General features: G+C 51.2%; 1 protein-coding gene across 5 annotated transcripts; it reads left to right on the forward strand.

Annotated features, from left to right (window-relative positions):
* The first annotated feature begins 189 nt into the window (after positions 1–189).
* On the forward strand, positions 190–12,110 carry LOC308054068 (G-protein coupled receptor 83-like). 5 transcript variants are annotated; one of them, XM_080366274.1, is made up of 6 exons: positions 190–440; positions 3,176–3,252; positions 3,357–4,045; positions 4,744–4,869; positions 6,166–6,299; positions 10,396–12,110. In XM_080366274.1, exons 3-6 carry the CDS (start codon positions 3,662–3,664, stop codon positions 10,988–10,990), a joined length of 1,239 nt encoding a protein of 412 aa, XP_080222400.1. In that variant the 5' UTR covers positions 190–440; positions 3,176–3,252; positions 3,357–3,661; the 3' UTR covers positions 10,991–12,110. The 5 variants fall into 5 exon arrangements, with proteins under 5 accessions (XP_080222400.1, XP_080222401.1, XP_080222404.1 ...); XM_080366275.1 differs by lacking the exon at positions 190–440 and adding an exon at positions 457–2,080; XM_080366278.1 differs by lacking the exon at positions 190–440 and adding an exon at positions 457–2,002.
* Positions 12,111–14,863: the final 2,753 nt, after the last annotated feature.

The following is a 14,863-nucleotide window of genomic DNA, read 5'->3' on the forward strand; positions in this document are numbered from 1 at the left end:
GAACTGCTTTGTGCAGACTCTCTTGTAGTGTATGCAAATGTACTGCAAAGCATATGCAAACCCGCGGCACAGCAAGAGGTCGAGCCACGGCCAGTAGCGCACGGTGCTGCTTTCCAGTGACCTGGCGCACGCGCCTGGAGCCGGACCGCGCTCCTCGGCGGGACGGGCGGAGGCAGCGGGGCGGCCCCAGGCAGCGGGGCGGCCCCAGCGCTGCCCGCAGGGGCGCAGGGGCACAGCGGCCGCGGAGCCGCACTGTCGCGCGTGGAGCGGCGCCCCACGCGTGTTACCGCGGGCTGCGACTCCCCTAAGGGAAAGGGGGGTGGGGTGTGTGTGCCCGGGGCCTTTTCATGAATGGAGCAGCGGCCCCGCCCCGGCCCCGCCCTGCAGCACGTGCGGCGCGGGGCGGGCGCAGCAGCGGCGGGGCCGGCGGCAGCGGCGGGGTGAGCGGTGCGGGGAGCGCGGTGCAGGTGCGGGGGCGCCCGGGGACGGGGCGCCCGGTGGGCGGCTGTCGGGGTGCGCAGGCTCGTTACTTTGGGTTCGCGGGACCGGAGGGTTTGCGTGTCTGCGTCGGGAAGAGGTGATGGGTGCAGCGGCGGGGGCCCGCAGGCAGCCTCTGACCCAGGCGCCGGCAGCCGGGGAAGTTGCACCGGGGCAGGCTTTGCCCCTGCAGCCCTTCAGGCCATGTCGCGATATGGGGCCCGCCAGGCAGGCTGTCCTGCACCGCGGGACCCTGGTGAGCGGCCGTCGCGGTAACCCGCGTTTAAGCACACGCTTCCTCAGGAAACCAGGGGAGTTGTCTCTGCCGTGCGTGTGGTCTCGTCCAGGGCAACAGCCAATACCAAGAGCCTCACCGGTTACTGAAAGTGATGTTTTACTGGGTATAGAAAGACCTGAGGAGAAATTCTGTGTTAGAAAATCAGGTTTCAGCTCCATCATGTCAAGGTCTTCCATCCTCCTCGGGCATTTGCTCCTTGTTCCTTACCTGGAAAGAACAAGATTCAGCTGTGCCATGGGTCAGGTCAGGAGAGCAGACCAATCCAGCTGAAAACAATGTTTGTTTAATTTTCAGATGGATCAGAATTTTTATTTAGTTGTACAGGGACCTGGACATAGGCACAAGAGAAATGACTATATGTAGGAAGGAACATCCCTATTCATCATCCACGCTGAAGGCCATGGTGCCCTGGTCACTGTGAGCCACTCGGGAGTGCAGGTCCTACAGGTAGTCCTTGAGAAGTGGGCTTCTCAAGCACACAGGCACTTAAGAAAACCTGTTTGGCTTCTTAAAATTGAATAATCTGTAAAGGTTTCTTCTTGCTGTCCACCAGTCTGAAGCATACGGACTGCAAATCTGATTTGACACATGCATTATAGCGGTTTCTTGAAACTCGGCCTGATCTCATGCCAGCAAAGACAAGTTTCCACATGAGAACCTAATGTAAATTGATGCAGGGAAGGGAATAGGTGGTTTCACCTGTCACTCTGCAGCATCCTCTCTCAAGCTCAGTGATGGCATTTCAGTGTAGCATGAACATCCCAGCTGTGCCTATTGAAAGATCAAAACAGTTCAGCTGGAGCTGACTAAAATAACACTTTTTTGTTACACACATGCTGCATGACCCTTAGGCTCCTCTCACTGCCCACTGTGAGCTGTCACGCACTGTAAAGAACGACATCCTTGGTATATACCACAGTGGACAATAAAGAGGTGTGGAGCCCTGTGTGCCATACCCAGGTATGGGATAAACCTCGCAGGTCTCCTTAGGCCCTCAGTGTAGTGGAGAGCCCCTCTGCTCTCCTGCGCCACAAGTCCAGAGGGATGTAGTTCTGGATTCTCTCATTACCTGTGTAAGCATTAACTCCTTTCTGACTTGTGCCGAGCTCCTACTCTCAGACATGTTTTGCTGCAATGAGTCCTGTGTGCCAACCGCCTTTTTCAAACAAATGTTCATCTCTTTCCCTGATTTCAGTTCTGCTCCCACTTTCATGGCAGCTCCCCGGGGTCAGATCTTATGAGTCAGACTGGGACTGGGGCTGGTCGTGGTGCTCCCCACGCCACCAGTGTTGGGACAACAAGAAGGTGAACTGCCTGCTGCATTGCAGCTGCTTTGCTCTAACAGCATCCGTGACCATTTGTCACACTGTCCTACCTAGGCTTCTTTCACTCATAAAATTGCCCAGAAAACAGCCATAGCCTCTTTGCAAGACTGGTTCTTCTCTCCGTCTCCTGAATGATTCCCTCTTCCTTCCACCCCACCCAGTTGCTTTAACATCCACTTGCTTTAGGAGACACTCTCTTGCAGGGCTTCTGGTACTTGCGACACTCCCCAGAGGAAGCAGGCAAGCCAAAACGTGTGGGTAAAAACAGTCCCCTGCATCTTATTTCGGTCAGAGGACAGCTGATCTCTGACTCTTGGTGTTTGCACTGCCAGCATGACTGAGTGGTGGGCTGGTTTGGGGTCTGCTGGTGGTCTGCTTTGGGCCACTGCCTGCCAGGAGGAGAGGTGGCTGCCCTGGGCAGCCTGCTGGTCTGCTGTGTGGGAGGGTATGGGGGGGCCTTTTAGCACTCTGAAAGCTCCACTAATTAATCCTTTATGCTGTTCGAAGCCCATTGATTTGTGCACATGGCCTTGGGGCTTGATGGCAATGGCATGCGCCAAACAAAACAGCCACCCTCTCGAGAACCAACAGAGCTTCTAAATTACTTTCTCCTGCCTTGCATAGCATATCTGTAAATGCCGGCATGCCTAGTTAATAGGTTCCACCTAACAGCAGTAGGTCAATGCAATCTAAACTCAGCAGAAGTATCTAAAGATGGATGTCAGTAAAGGTGAGGAAGCAGAGATTTTGTTTCTAGGGAGTTGTTTTGTGTATCTACTGCTGTGTGTTGGTTTGTTTGTATAGGGTGTAAGTGGCTCCTCTGTGAACTGCATGCCCCTGCTGCTAAATCTCACCTTTTGCAGGGAAGACTGTTCTCTCGCTGAAACTGAAACACTGGAAGCAGAATTCAGTTGTTATATGGAGAAGAAACTATGAGATAGACTAAAGTCAACTTCTGGTGTGATTTCCAGGTTCTGAATTGCTTTAGGATAATTGCACGGGTTATATGCAGACAAATTCTACCTCTGCTCTTAAAAATGATCCCCTAAATGGCTCTGCCTTTACCTTTCAACAGAAAAGAACTGGGTGTTTTGAAGCAAAAGGATGGAAGCACCAACAGCGCAGCCTCCTGTGGAACTTGGAGGAAAAATGGTGAGAACAAAGAAGAAAAAGCTGATGTGGAATTAAAACAACTTCAGATCCTGCCTGAGGTTTTCCTGCGTTTGCTACATGTAATAACTAGTTCTTCTTTCCAGCCTGCCTGTGGAGCTATTGCCCTTCTTGATCTACGAAGGAGTTGAGAGCCATGCAGTCCCAGACCAGCCCCTTTCCAAGGTGCCGGTTGGATCTGCTCCCCAGTGACGCCTTTGCCCCTGGGGAACCCATCACACCTTCCAAGCTCCCTCCAGATTTCTGCTTTAACGTGGTGTTTGTAATGGCAGCTGTGCCTTCACCAGCTTCCTAGAAAGTCAAGCAGTGGAGGTGATGGATCACTTGCTACATCAGCTGGAGCTGTGATCCTAGCAGCCTCGAGCTGGGTGAAGACTCAGGTTAACCCGCCATGCCTCGCTTGCTGCTTCAGTCATACAGGTCACAGATGATGGGGTTTCTTGAGGAGTCTGACCATTACTCTTCCTTGGCCAAACTCATGTCAATCTCCCAAGCAACCAACAAGACCACCTTCAACTGGACAGACAGCAGCATTATTGAGTGGGAGAAATTTGCTGAGCTGGCTAAATACGAGCCAGAATCCCAGAAACCAATAGTGAAAGCTCTCCTGATTGTGGCATACTCAGTCATTATCATCATGTCTCTCTTTGGGAACATGCTGGTGTGCCACGTGGTGCTGAAGAACAAGAGGATGCACTCAGCCACTAGCCTTTTCATCGTCAACCTGGCAGTGTCTGACATTATGATCACGCTGCTCAACACGCCTTTTACCCTGGTAAGTGGCCGGCTGTGCTGTCCCTTCAGCTTTCAGGGGAGTCTCTCACAAGAGCGCTCTGCTGGGTGGTCACACCCTCGGTGCACACTCTTCTAGGGCTGAGGTGTGAACCCAACACAGCCAAGTCTAATAGACAGCTCTGCCAGGCAAGTAAAACACCGTTCAGCAGCCTGTGGGCTCCCTTTGCTCTGTCGGACTGTGTCTCCTGAAAGGCTCTAAAGTCTCTCCAGGCATGCCACCAAACCCCAGCAAGAGATTCCTGGGGAATGCAGAATTAAGTGCCTGGTTGAGCATGTACTTTTAATGTACATGCAGGAAAGGACTAGAGAGTCACACTTAAGACAGTAAGGTCTTCAGTGAAAGCTCTCTGGACCTGAAGGGGGATTTTGTGGCCAAACCATGGTCCAGTTTTTCGAAATGTAGTAGTTGGTATAATCAGAAAGTTATTACTGCTGTTCACAAATGGTGTTTATATGAATAGACCAGGAGGGCCGCGACAGCACCGCTGTTTAATCTGTGGGTTTTGAGCTTGTAAACTCTTATGTAATGTTTTTTCAAAATCCAGCATGGGTAATCTTTCTTTGGGTTTCAGGTGGAGCTGCCCAGCCAAGTGCCAGCTCAGGTGCAACCCAAACAGTTTCCCCATGGATTTGTTTTCAGTACACTTGCTGGCTGTTGACCTGTTGTTTTCCTCTCAGGTTCGGTTTGTGAACAGCACGTGGATCTTTGGAAAGGCCATGTGCCACATTAGCCGCTTCGTGCAGTACTGCTCCCTCCACGTCTCCACGCTGACCCTGACAGCCATCGCCCTGGACAGGCACCAGGTGAAATGCTGCCCATCCGCCGGTCCCTTGCATGGCTCTCCCCAAGCCCTTGTCAGTCTCTGGCGAGCCGTGGGTTCAGGGAGGCTGAATCTTGGGGATTAAACCCACATCCAGTGAGAATGCTCCAGAGCTAAATTCAAGGACGCCCCTCATGTCTGGGGTAGGAAGGCTTGATGGACTCCTGTAGGCTCCCAGGTACAGGGCAGGGAGGGAAGAACCGAGTGGCATCGCAGGTTTCACAGGACACTCCAGACTTTCAGTGAAAAGCATGAGGACGCCTCCTTCATGCAGTTTGAAAAGAGCCAGGCCCAACCGAGCTGGTGGGTGCGGCAGGGCATGTTGGCTCAAGAGGCTTTGTTTAACATGGAGCATCTTGAAAGACAGCAGAGCCGACGCTGAGCGCAAAGTTTTGCTTCAGCTGTACAGGGAACTTTTCCAGGCTTTTACTTTGATACCCAAACCCCATAGAACACTAGTCTGTAGCGTCTTCAGCTTAAGTTCTAATTTAGTTGCCTGTTTGTTCTTTTTGCATTTATTTTCCCATTGGGCATTTGCTGTATCGTCAAGTTGCAGGGCAGTTGGAGTAAAAAGAAATTCTGAGACTAATGTCCCATGGTGTAACTATGGGACCAGTGCTGGACCAGCATAAAGCAGGGCGGCAGAGTGGGAAATCTCTGTTGGGAGGAGATTTCAGCCTGTACCCACCATCTGCCCACAGCCAGGCTGCCTCAGCTGCCTGCTGCAATGGACGCACCCTGCACTGCCCGTACAGGAGAGAGCGGGCGGCCCAGGCCACGCACTGATCTCTAGCAGTCAGTCCGATATTGTCTTCCAGACTCTCAGGTTTTATAGGCTCTTCACCTTTTCATCCAACAAAGAAAATTTCGTAACAGGTGAGTTAATGCCTCAAAAGAGGGGAGAAGGGATCAGCTTCATAGGTTCAGCTAGAACACGGGACATTTCTTTACATAATTCATATAGATTAAACAAACATACCTGTAAGTGGAGAGACTTGTGTTAGGTATCTTCTTTTATTCCTATCTAATGTAACCCACAATTTAAGGAAAACGGTCCTCGCAGAACAAAATAGAGGAAAAAGTTTATGTGAAAGCACTTCTGAGCAGACCGAAAAGTTCAGCGTTCCCAATTTCACTCTAATAAGCAGGACATTTTCCTAATCATGACTGTCATTTTCTTAACAGCATTAAACTATGTCAAAAAATGCCTCTGCTGTGTGCATTAGTGAGGGACTTTGCTTTCCCACGCGTAGGAGTCATGCTGAAGTCTCTGTTGCAGGTCATCCTGAACCCGCTGAAGCAGAGGTTGTCACTAACGAAGGGAGCACTGAGCATCTCCGTTATCTGGCTGATGGCAACGTGTTTCTCCCTACCCCACGCCATCTATCAAAAGCTTTTCCAGTACAACTACAGGTGAGTTATTTCCCCCTCCAAGCGAGCATGAGGCAGTGCGGCAGCCCTCTGCAGCCACGGCTGTCATGGTGAGAGCTGCTGGAAGAGCTCCCAGGCCTGGGGAGGGACTTCATGGGGTCGGTGGGAGTTTGTGCCTGGGTGAAACCTCATCTTCCCGCAGCAGAGGCGGAGCTGCCTGGCTCACTGCAGGGCATGCACGTCCTCAGGACATGGCTTTGCTTGTGCCACCTCCCCTGCGGCCAGGCCAGCCGAGGGGGTGAGTCTCTGCGCCCAGCCACACGCCAGCGACAGGCTTCGGGCTGGGGTATGGCAGGGCCGAGGGACCGACCGCCGGTCTCACGGTACCATCAGGAGGGGCTTTCTCCCCAAAAGTCTGTTTTCTCCTGAGGGCCAAGAGGGAATTTCCTCTTCCCTCCTCGTGCTCACTCAGCTCCTTACACTTGAGAAGACCACATCTAGCCAGCTTGCTCAGACAAGGAGGAATGAGAGAGCCAAAGCTGAAGTTTGAAAAAGGAAGAAAATAAAACTCATAGTGTAAACATCATAATGTAGACATTAGCAAGACTGTACAGAAAGAACAGGGAGGAGAGGGCTGCCTTTGTGAGTCAGCAGGGCTGTGTACCCCAGGACTCCAAGGCTTCATACACTGGTTCATCCATTTTAGCTTCCTTGCATTTCATCCATCTGGATTTACAAAACAGGATCAGCCTTCCTTAAAGCTTGAGGCTCCTCTGCCTCAAAACCAAGAAAAGCAAACTGGAAACCTCCGCCTCTTCCTCTGCAGCGAAGAGCTGGTGTGAGGAGCAGTGCTTTGGCAGGGAAACGAAGCCATCTCAGTGTGCCTCCTTGCCATGCCCGGCAGGGACAGGAGCTCTTTGCTTGGCTGAGCACAACAGGAGCTATTAAACGGAGATGAAGTGCAATTTCACATCCATGGGAAGACTGCTGAAGTATCAGAAGGAAGAAAAGGTTCTGATCTAGAGGGGAAAAAAAGAAAAGGGGAAAAAAAAGAAAAAGCCTATCTCCCCCACTTCCAGCTGATCTAATGATGGCATTCATTGCTGGGAAGTCACCCTCTCTACCAGGGAGAAATAAAGAAGCAGAAGGTTTGGGTTGGTTTACCCTTGCAGTCTTCTGTTCCTCCGGCCTGTTCTGGTCCCCTTGTCCCCACCAGCCTGTGGACTGCTGTGACTTCTCCTGGCTAGAAAACAGCCCATGCTACACAAACCAGTGCTTTTTGTGGTGGTGTGTTACACCGCTGATGCCTGCATTTCACAGGAATGCCGCGCTTGATGCTGAAAGGATAATCTTACAGTGAACCGTATTTTCAGCTGGCGAGCAGCGTCCCAGGGAACAGGGTAAGGAGGCAGCCATAGGCAGCAGGAGAAAAATTCCTGATGTAGATATTGAGCTTCTGTATTGAGGACAAACACCTTTGCTCCTACAGCACAGCCACTTCCCTCCCATCAGCATGGCCAGGGGAGTGTGTGACTGCCTGCACGGGCTTTTTTATCGCTGTTTGTGTGCAAGGGGTTACACAAATCTGGAGTGCAGTCTGGGGCTTTGCAGCTTTTCCTTGTGCTTGTGATTGATTTGACTGAGAGATGCCTCTGGGGGGGATATAACATCTTCAACTGCTTAGACTTTGTAAACAAAGTGCTGGATTACTCCTCTACTTGCATTGCTTTGCAGCTGTGTTCGGGGTATTATTGAACAAATTGCTTATGAATGAACAAACACCACTATCTGTTTCACGGCATCTGTCTCTGTTCATCCTTTAGCATGGCCGGAGGAAACCGAGCCTCACATCGGCATGAGGCAGCTCAGCAATATAAGGACTTCCAGGACATGCTATTCTCATCCCTGCTTTCCATTGAATAAAAATTGTAGTTGTAATATGGCTTTTAATAGCTCTTGTAGGGCCAGGGGCTCCTGAGCATAGAATCGAATCACAGAATCATTTAAGTTGGAAAAGGCCTTTGAGATCATCAGGTCCAGACGTTAACCCAGCACTGCCAAATGCATCACTAAACCTTGTCCCTAAGCATCTCATCTGTATGTTTTTTAAACGCCTCCAGGGATGGCAATTCCACCCCATCCCTGGTCAGCCTGCCCCAGTGCTTGCAGCAGTCCCACCAGGGAGCTGTTGGAGTTCTGGGGATGGGAGGACATGGGCTCCACCAGCACCAAACCGCCCTGCCTGCAGGGCACAGCAGTGCAGCCAAGTCCACAGCCCTACCGCAACTTACCAAAACACAGCATCCTGCCTGGTTTTGCTCTCAACCAGCCTCTTCCCTGAAATAATCATAAGCCTCTTCTACAACTCTGTGCCCCTCTCTTTAGTGGGTGGGAGGACAGGGGGCAGTGAGGGCAGCAGATGGGTTGTGATTACCTGCGGGCTCACGCTACTGCCTGCTCTGTTCAAATATGTTTTTAAGCTCCGCAAGCACCAAAGCATCACTCTAGGTCTCAGCTGCACTCCAGCACCAATGGCCACAGCCCAGACACCATCCTGAGTGCAAGGCATTCCCCAAACAGCTGATTCGGGGTGGTGAGGGATGTCCACCCTACTCTCACCCCGGCACTTCTGCTCTTTCCCTATGGCTTTGCTCTTCATCTGTGGCAGGTTTGACCCCACGCTGTGGTGTCACCTTGGGCATGGCGCTTACTTCCCCTGCCAGATCTGCGGCTGCTTTGGCAGGTGCCCTTTGGCAGGCAGACGGGCAGAGCTGCCTGCAGGCAGGGGCTGGCTTCACCCATGCCAGCAGTGAGCCAGGTCCTGGGGAGGAAAAGGTCAGGAGCTCAGTTCAGAAAAGATGATTTTTTTCCCTTCTGTGTCAGTTCCCCTCTTGAACAGCGTCTCCAGGGACCTCTATGGCAGTGCTCAGCAGAACCTTGCTCCCGTGCTTGTTGTCATCCCTCCAGCAGCGCATTCAGGCCCTGCTCACAGCCATCTGTCTGCAGGCACTCTTCTATCTGTGGCAGAAAAGCCAGCTCCAGAGGTTGGAAACAGGATATTAAAGATATTAATCAATACTGCAATGAATAACGCAGCTGGATGAGGACTAAAGTCTGTGCTGAATACAAGTAAGCAGAAGGCAAGGGTTGAAGAGAGAAGGGCAAAGTGGTGTAAGAGGTAGAAAAAGGAAAGAAAAGGAGAAAACTTCCACTGGAAATAAATGTATGAGTGCTGCTTTCTCCTAATGTTTCATCACTTCCAGTCACTTGCTGCAGGATGCAGAGGGGACGCAGGGTGTTTTGTGGAGGGTGCTGGGCTGCATCAGCTGAGAGCTGCTGCTGGCCAGAAAGTGTGAACAGAGCCTGGATCCACCGGGTTGAACATGACAGACTTCAGACGTGCTGTTAAAATAAGTTATCACATGTAGTTAAACTCCATTCTTTTGTTAATTTGCCATCAACAGTTAAACTGTCAGGCTTAAGTTAAACTTGAGTTAAGCACCAGGTTTTCTAATAATTACGCCTGTTATAAGAGGTGGCAATAAGGTTTTAACAGCCGCTCTCCTGAAAAGCTGACGGACACGGGATGGTCGGTACGGGGAGGAAGAAGTGCTGTCCGTGCACGGGGGTTGTTCTGGGGAGGAGAAGGCTGCCACTGCTGTGCCCATGTGCTCAGGGAAGGGGCAGATGCAGCCGGGTCAGTGCTGCTTTCACAGTGGCCCTTTTTGTAAGAGTGGGCCGTCAGAGGTGACTTTTGCCACATTAAGGGGACACGAGGGACTCGTTCAGTTAAAATCTGCTGCAGTTTCTAAGAGGAAACTCCAGTTTGTCTTTCTAAGGATTTCTTCTATCAGACAACACAACAGTCTAAGGAAAAAGAGATAACAATACACAGTGGCCAGTCCTATCCTCGGTGAGACCGACACAGAGAAGATCGTCAGACCACTCTCTGGGAAGCAGCGGTTTGACTGAGCTTTGTTTTGTTGAGCTGGGCATTATCTGCCTCCCTCTGCCTGTACAACACATCTGAGGAGGTGATTGTGGGTGGTGTGGAAGCCCCCCTGTGGTTTGCCAAACTGGCAGCACCCGTTTGCACGGCAGTGGCCACATGCCATGTATGTGTTTCTTTGTTTTCAAGGGAAGCTACTGTCCGGAGTTTGTGCCTCCCTGATTTTCCTGAGCCTGCAGAGCTGGTCTGGAAGTATCTGGACCTGTCTACCTTTCTCCTTCTTTACCTCCTGCCTCTGCTAATCATCACTGTCACGTACACACGCCTGGCCAAGAAGCTGTGGCTCCGCAATGCCATTGGAGACATCACCATGCAGCAGTATATCACCCACCACAAGAACAAGAAGAAGAGCATCAAGATGCTGATGCTGGTGGTGGTGGTCTTTGCTGTCTGCTGGTTCCCGCTCAACTGCTACGTGGTGCTCATCTCCAGTCTCGGCATCAAGACAAAGAACTCCCTCTATTTTGCCCTGCACTGGTTCGCCATGAGCAGCACCTGCTACAACCCTTTCATCTACTGCTGGCTGAACGAGAGCTTCCGCTCGGAGCTCAGGGCGCTGCTCTGCATGTGCCAGAGGATGCCCCGGGCTCAGGATGATGTGCTGCCGCCTGCAGTCACGTCCTGCCACGAGGCATGGATGGAGCAGGCCAGGCACAGGAAGGGACCTGCCTCGCAGACCCTATGCTCCACCAGGAACGCCCAGACAGCCAACACAGAGCTGTGAGCCGCAGGGCTGAGGCGGGTGGGCTGGATGCAGTGGGCATCAAAGGGCACCTCCCCACTTACCCTCAGGAACTGAATGTTGCTGCTCTGGTGTTCTACTACCGATTTTTGACTTGTGTCATAGCAGCACCCCCTTTATGCAATGCGGTGGGCACAGCCTCTCCGGCACCCTCCCTGACAGCTCACAGCTGCCCTGACCCAAGCGGCAGCTATATATGCAGGGGACTCGAGGCCCACAGACGGCTTGATTTGCCTTCAGGGTTTCCCATCTTACTGCTGTCAGAGGCTGTGGGACCCATCGCTCCATCACAGCTTGCGCCGTCCCTTCTGCCCCAGCTCTGCCCCACCTCTGCCAGCAGCCAGCCAGCCCCGGCCGGGGGGCAAGCATGGCTGCGTGCGGGGCAGCAGCCGCAGCGGCCTCAGACAGCACACAGGCAGGCCAGTTTAGTCCACGGAGATTTTCTTTGGGGTTTTATTATAAATATATTAATTCAGGAAATAAACCTATACCGGCACTAAACAAAAGGCCACAAAATATTTCATCAGGGCTGTAGCATTCACTAAGTGAAGAATGAAATCACTGTGCATAATTACTAATTGCTGTAAAAGACTTTCAGGTCAACAACAGAATTGATTTCAAGAGGGAAAGCTTTGTTTATGGTTCTGGGAAAAATACCATTTAATTTAGCAATGCTTAGGAGGCAGGTGAAAAAAGGGGTGCAGAACAAAGGAAAGATTTAGCACATGAGAGAGAAGGGGGGGCGGTATGTGGGGAAAGACAAGGAAAAGAGAGATTAAAGGCAGAAAGAAACCAGAATTGCTACGTGATTTCACAAGTAGTGTGGAGCAGTGGCTGGGCACTGGGGGGCAGGCACCGGAATGACCTCCTGGCCTGGCGTGTCCCTTTCTCTCCATCATACCGTCCCTCTTAAAATTAGCACCAAGACCAGAGAAGCCAGACTTCGCCTAACAGCTTCCCTGGCTGAGATTGAGCAGGGGACTTCTGTTACTTGGAGAAGACACACAAAAGACAGGAAAATATTTATTACTTACTTACCCATCCAGGCTTTGGGTTGAGTAGTCGTAAGTCTTTTGCAGGAATAAAGCTACGTGTGTTTTGAGTCCTGACCACTCCTGGGTGATCCTTCAACGCTTGGTGCTGGCGACTAGTATGTGCTGCGGTGGTGACAGAGGGGCTCTGGTACAGACCAGCCAAGGGGGTTCTTCTCTGTTCTTCAGACCTGAAAGTCCTAGGGAAACACTGTACTCATAGCAAAAAAAAACCCAAACAAACTGCTTGGAATAAAAAAATAACCAGCGTTGATGCAGCCTCACGTTGAGTGCTGTGCATAGTGCTGGGCCCCACCATTTAAGAAGGATGTGAAGGCCTTTGAACATGTCCAGAGGAGAGCAACTGAGCTGGTGGCAGGGTTGGAAGGCATGTCCTGTGAGGAGCAGCTGAGGGCTTTGAGCCTGTCAAATTGGTGCAAACCAAGTGATGGTTTTCAGCATTTAAAGGCAGCATGGCTGCTCAGGGTCAGGGATGCTCTGGGTCTACCCTGGACTGAGCTTCTGCCTGGACAGAAGTGGGGGCCACTTGGGTTGCTGGTGGGGACAAGGACATGCTCCCACCAGCTTCCTGGGGGAGGATAAGACAGACCAAAGAAGGGAAACTAAGCATTGATTTCACCAGCCCCCTTCCCTCCCCCATTTGCACAGTGAGAAGGAACAGCAGAGAAAGGTGGGGAGGTCCTCACTTCCAGGCCGCTTGACCCCACTCCACTGCACCCCTGCACCTCGGGTGTATGTTGCACCATCTGCATGAAAAGACAGCAGAGCACCATGAGTGGCAGCAGCAGTGGGTGAATATGTGATCCCTGGGGCACTTCGCTTGGAAACTAACAATTATTTGAGTATGAGAATCTAAATCATCCATCAATTAATAAGGCAGACGCAGAGCTTGGCTAGCTGTGATTCATGGGCTTATTTGCTGTTCACAGTTATTCAACTGATTCAGACAGATACTTATGATAAACACCACTGGTGTCACCCGAAAACCATGCAGAGTTTAACAAAAACACTCACCTGAAATTTCATCCTGGACGAGCATATTCTTTATTTGCCATGTTTTATTGCCCCGGACAAAATTTTCCAGGGCTATTTGACGAACACCTGCAAAGCAAACACTTCACAGAGAAACAAGAGAAGATGGAAGATGGCATCATGCCCCTGCTGAGCTCTCTGCAATGGCTCAGGTAGCTGTGCGTGAGGCCAGAGCCAAGCAGCATCGCTGGCACAGACGCACAGCCCCAGGCACAGCCCCACAGTGCTCCCCGTGTGCCTGTCCACAGGTGCATGGTGCACTGTGCACACAAAACTCACACAGTTTCTAAAGAGCTGTTCCTATGTTTTCTTTCAATGTACATATTATGTCTTGGGCTTCTATGAAATAACCATAGCAACAACACTAACACTGCCATCTTCCACAAGAAATACAAAGCTATGGCTCTCGCTGTGATTCTGAAATGAAATCTATCTCACTGTTGGCAAATTCTGGGCGACGAGCCAAGCCAGGGATTATATTCCCATCCCCAGGGCTGGTTTACAGTGCAAGATGGATAGACAGAAATTTTCAGTAGTTTCTTGAGGTGTTTCTCCAAGAATACTGGTACACAGTGGTTGCTAGTTTCCTCAGAAACAGCCAAATTTGTGGGGAGCAACCAGCAAACCTTGGGGTCATACCTGCCCATCATCCCTTCAACAGGAAAGCTGTTCTGGGAGCCCCCATCACATCTAATGGCTATGGGTGGGGTAGAAGTCTCTTAACCTTGTGTTGAGTCCATCTTTAATACCTCTTAGGTTGGTCTTTTACCCTTTCTTTCTTTCTTTCTTTCTTTCTTTCTTTCTTTCTTTCTTTCAATGGCTTCATAATCTTTTTTTGGAGGAATCAAAGACCTCATTCCAAAGAAGTGGGTCTCTCTCCATACCCCTTGATCTTCTGCTGATCTATGTCATTACCTGTATCTTGCTGTGAAGAATAATCTAGCTGGTTTTCTTTGGATCTGTCAATTGTAACATCTCCTCATTGCTAAATTTTTCTCCCCTAAATGGGCATGATGTAAGAGCTGACTGTATTGCATCTTCGTAATGGCTTAGCTATCTAGGCTGGTAATTATCAATGCCTGGGTGAGCCTGAAAGCCTTGCACGTTTTGCCCATTGCCTTGAGGCTCTTGTATCACTTGAGGATGCCCTGACTAACACAGTGGCACTCAGGCAAACTATAGGACGTACAGCATGAAGAAAAAAAAAATAATAAACTGAGCTATGTTGTTTGATTTGAGCAAGGCACAGTGACTGAGGGGCAAGGGATTGCAGCTCTGCTGAACTGCAGGCGCAAGGCTTGCTGCCGCAGCCAATGGGCTTAGCCAGCCGAGGTTGGGAACAGAGAACCTAAGAAAGTCTGCTTTTGCTGAAACTGGCCAAGGCCTGAGCCAGCTCAGCAGGTAAACAGATTCTTAAACATTCATTAATTTGTCTTCAGACATGCTGCTCACTTGTGGGAATGGCTTCCTGAGTGGTGCCAGAGGCAGCCCAGTGACCAAAACCAACGAGACCAAGGGAGAGCTTCCAAAAATGGGACCACTGCTTCCCAGTGGGTGTTTTCCTCCCTGTTCCCAGGGGCTGCGCCCATGGGCTGCTGTGGGTTTTGTGCCCAGAGTCCTGCCCTGGCCAGGGCAGCAGGCAGCAGTGTGTGGGCAGCAGAAACAGCATGCTCGGCTCTCTGCAGCCCCATGGCATGGCAGCCCCATGGCCTGGCAGCCCTGAGGCTGGAGGGCTGGACAGAAGCGTGGGGTGAAAGAGTCCCCCTGGAAG

The sequence above is a fragment of the Falco punctatus genome, assembly GCF_963210335.1.
Source record: "Falco punctatus genome assembly, chromosome: 15".
NCBI lineage: Eukaryota > Metazoa > Chordata > Aves > Falconiformes > Falconidae > Falco > Falco punctatus.

What these genes read in the sequence shown, in the direction of transcription:
- LOC308054068 (XM_080366274.1), top strand. Translation starts at nt 3,662, where the DNA reads ATGCCTCGCTTGCTGCTTCAGTCATACAGGTCACAGATGATGGGGTTT. An exon ending in TCGCCCTGGACAGGCACCAG is followed by an intron (nt 4,870 to 6,165) that starts GTGAAATGCTGC and finishes TCTCTGTTGCAG; the next exon opens with GTCATCCTGAACCCGCTGAA. An exon ending in CTTTTCCAGTACAACTACAG is followed by an intron (nt 6,300 to 10,395) that starts GTGAGTTATTTC and finishes TTTGTTTTCAAG; the next exon opens with GGAAGCTACTGTCCGGAGTT.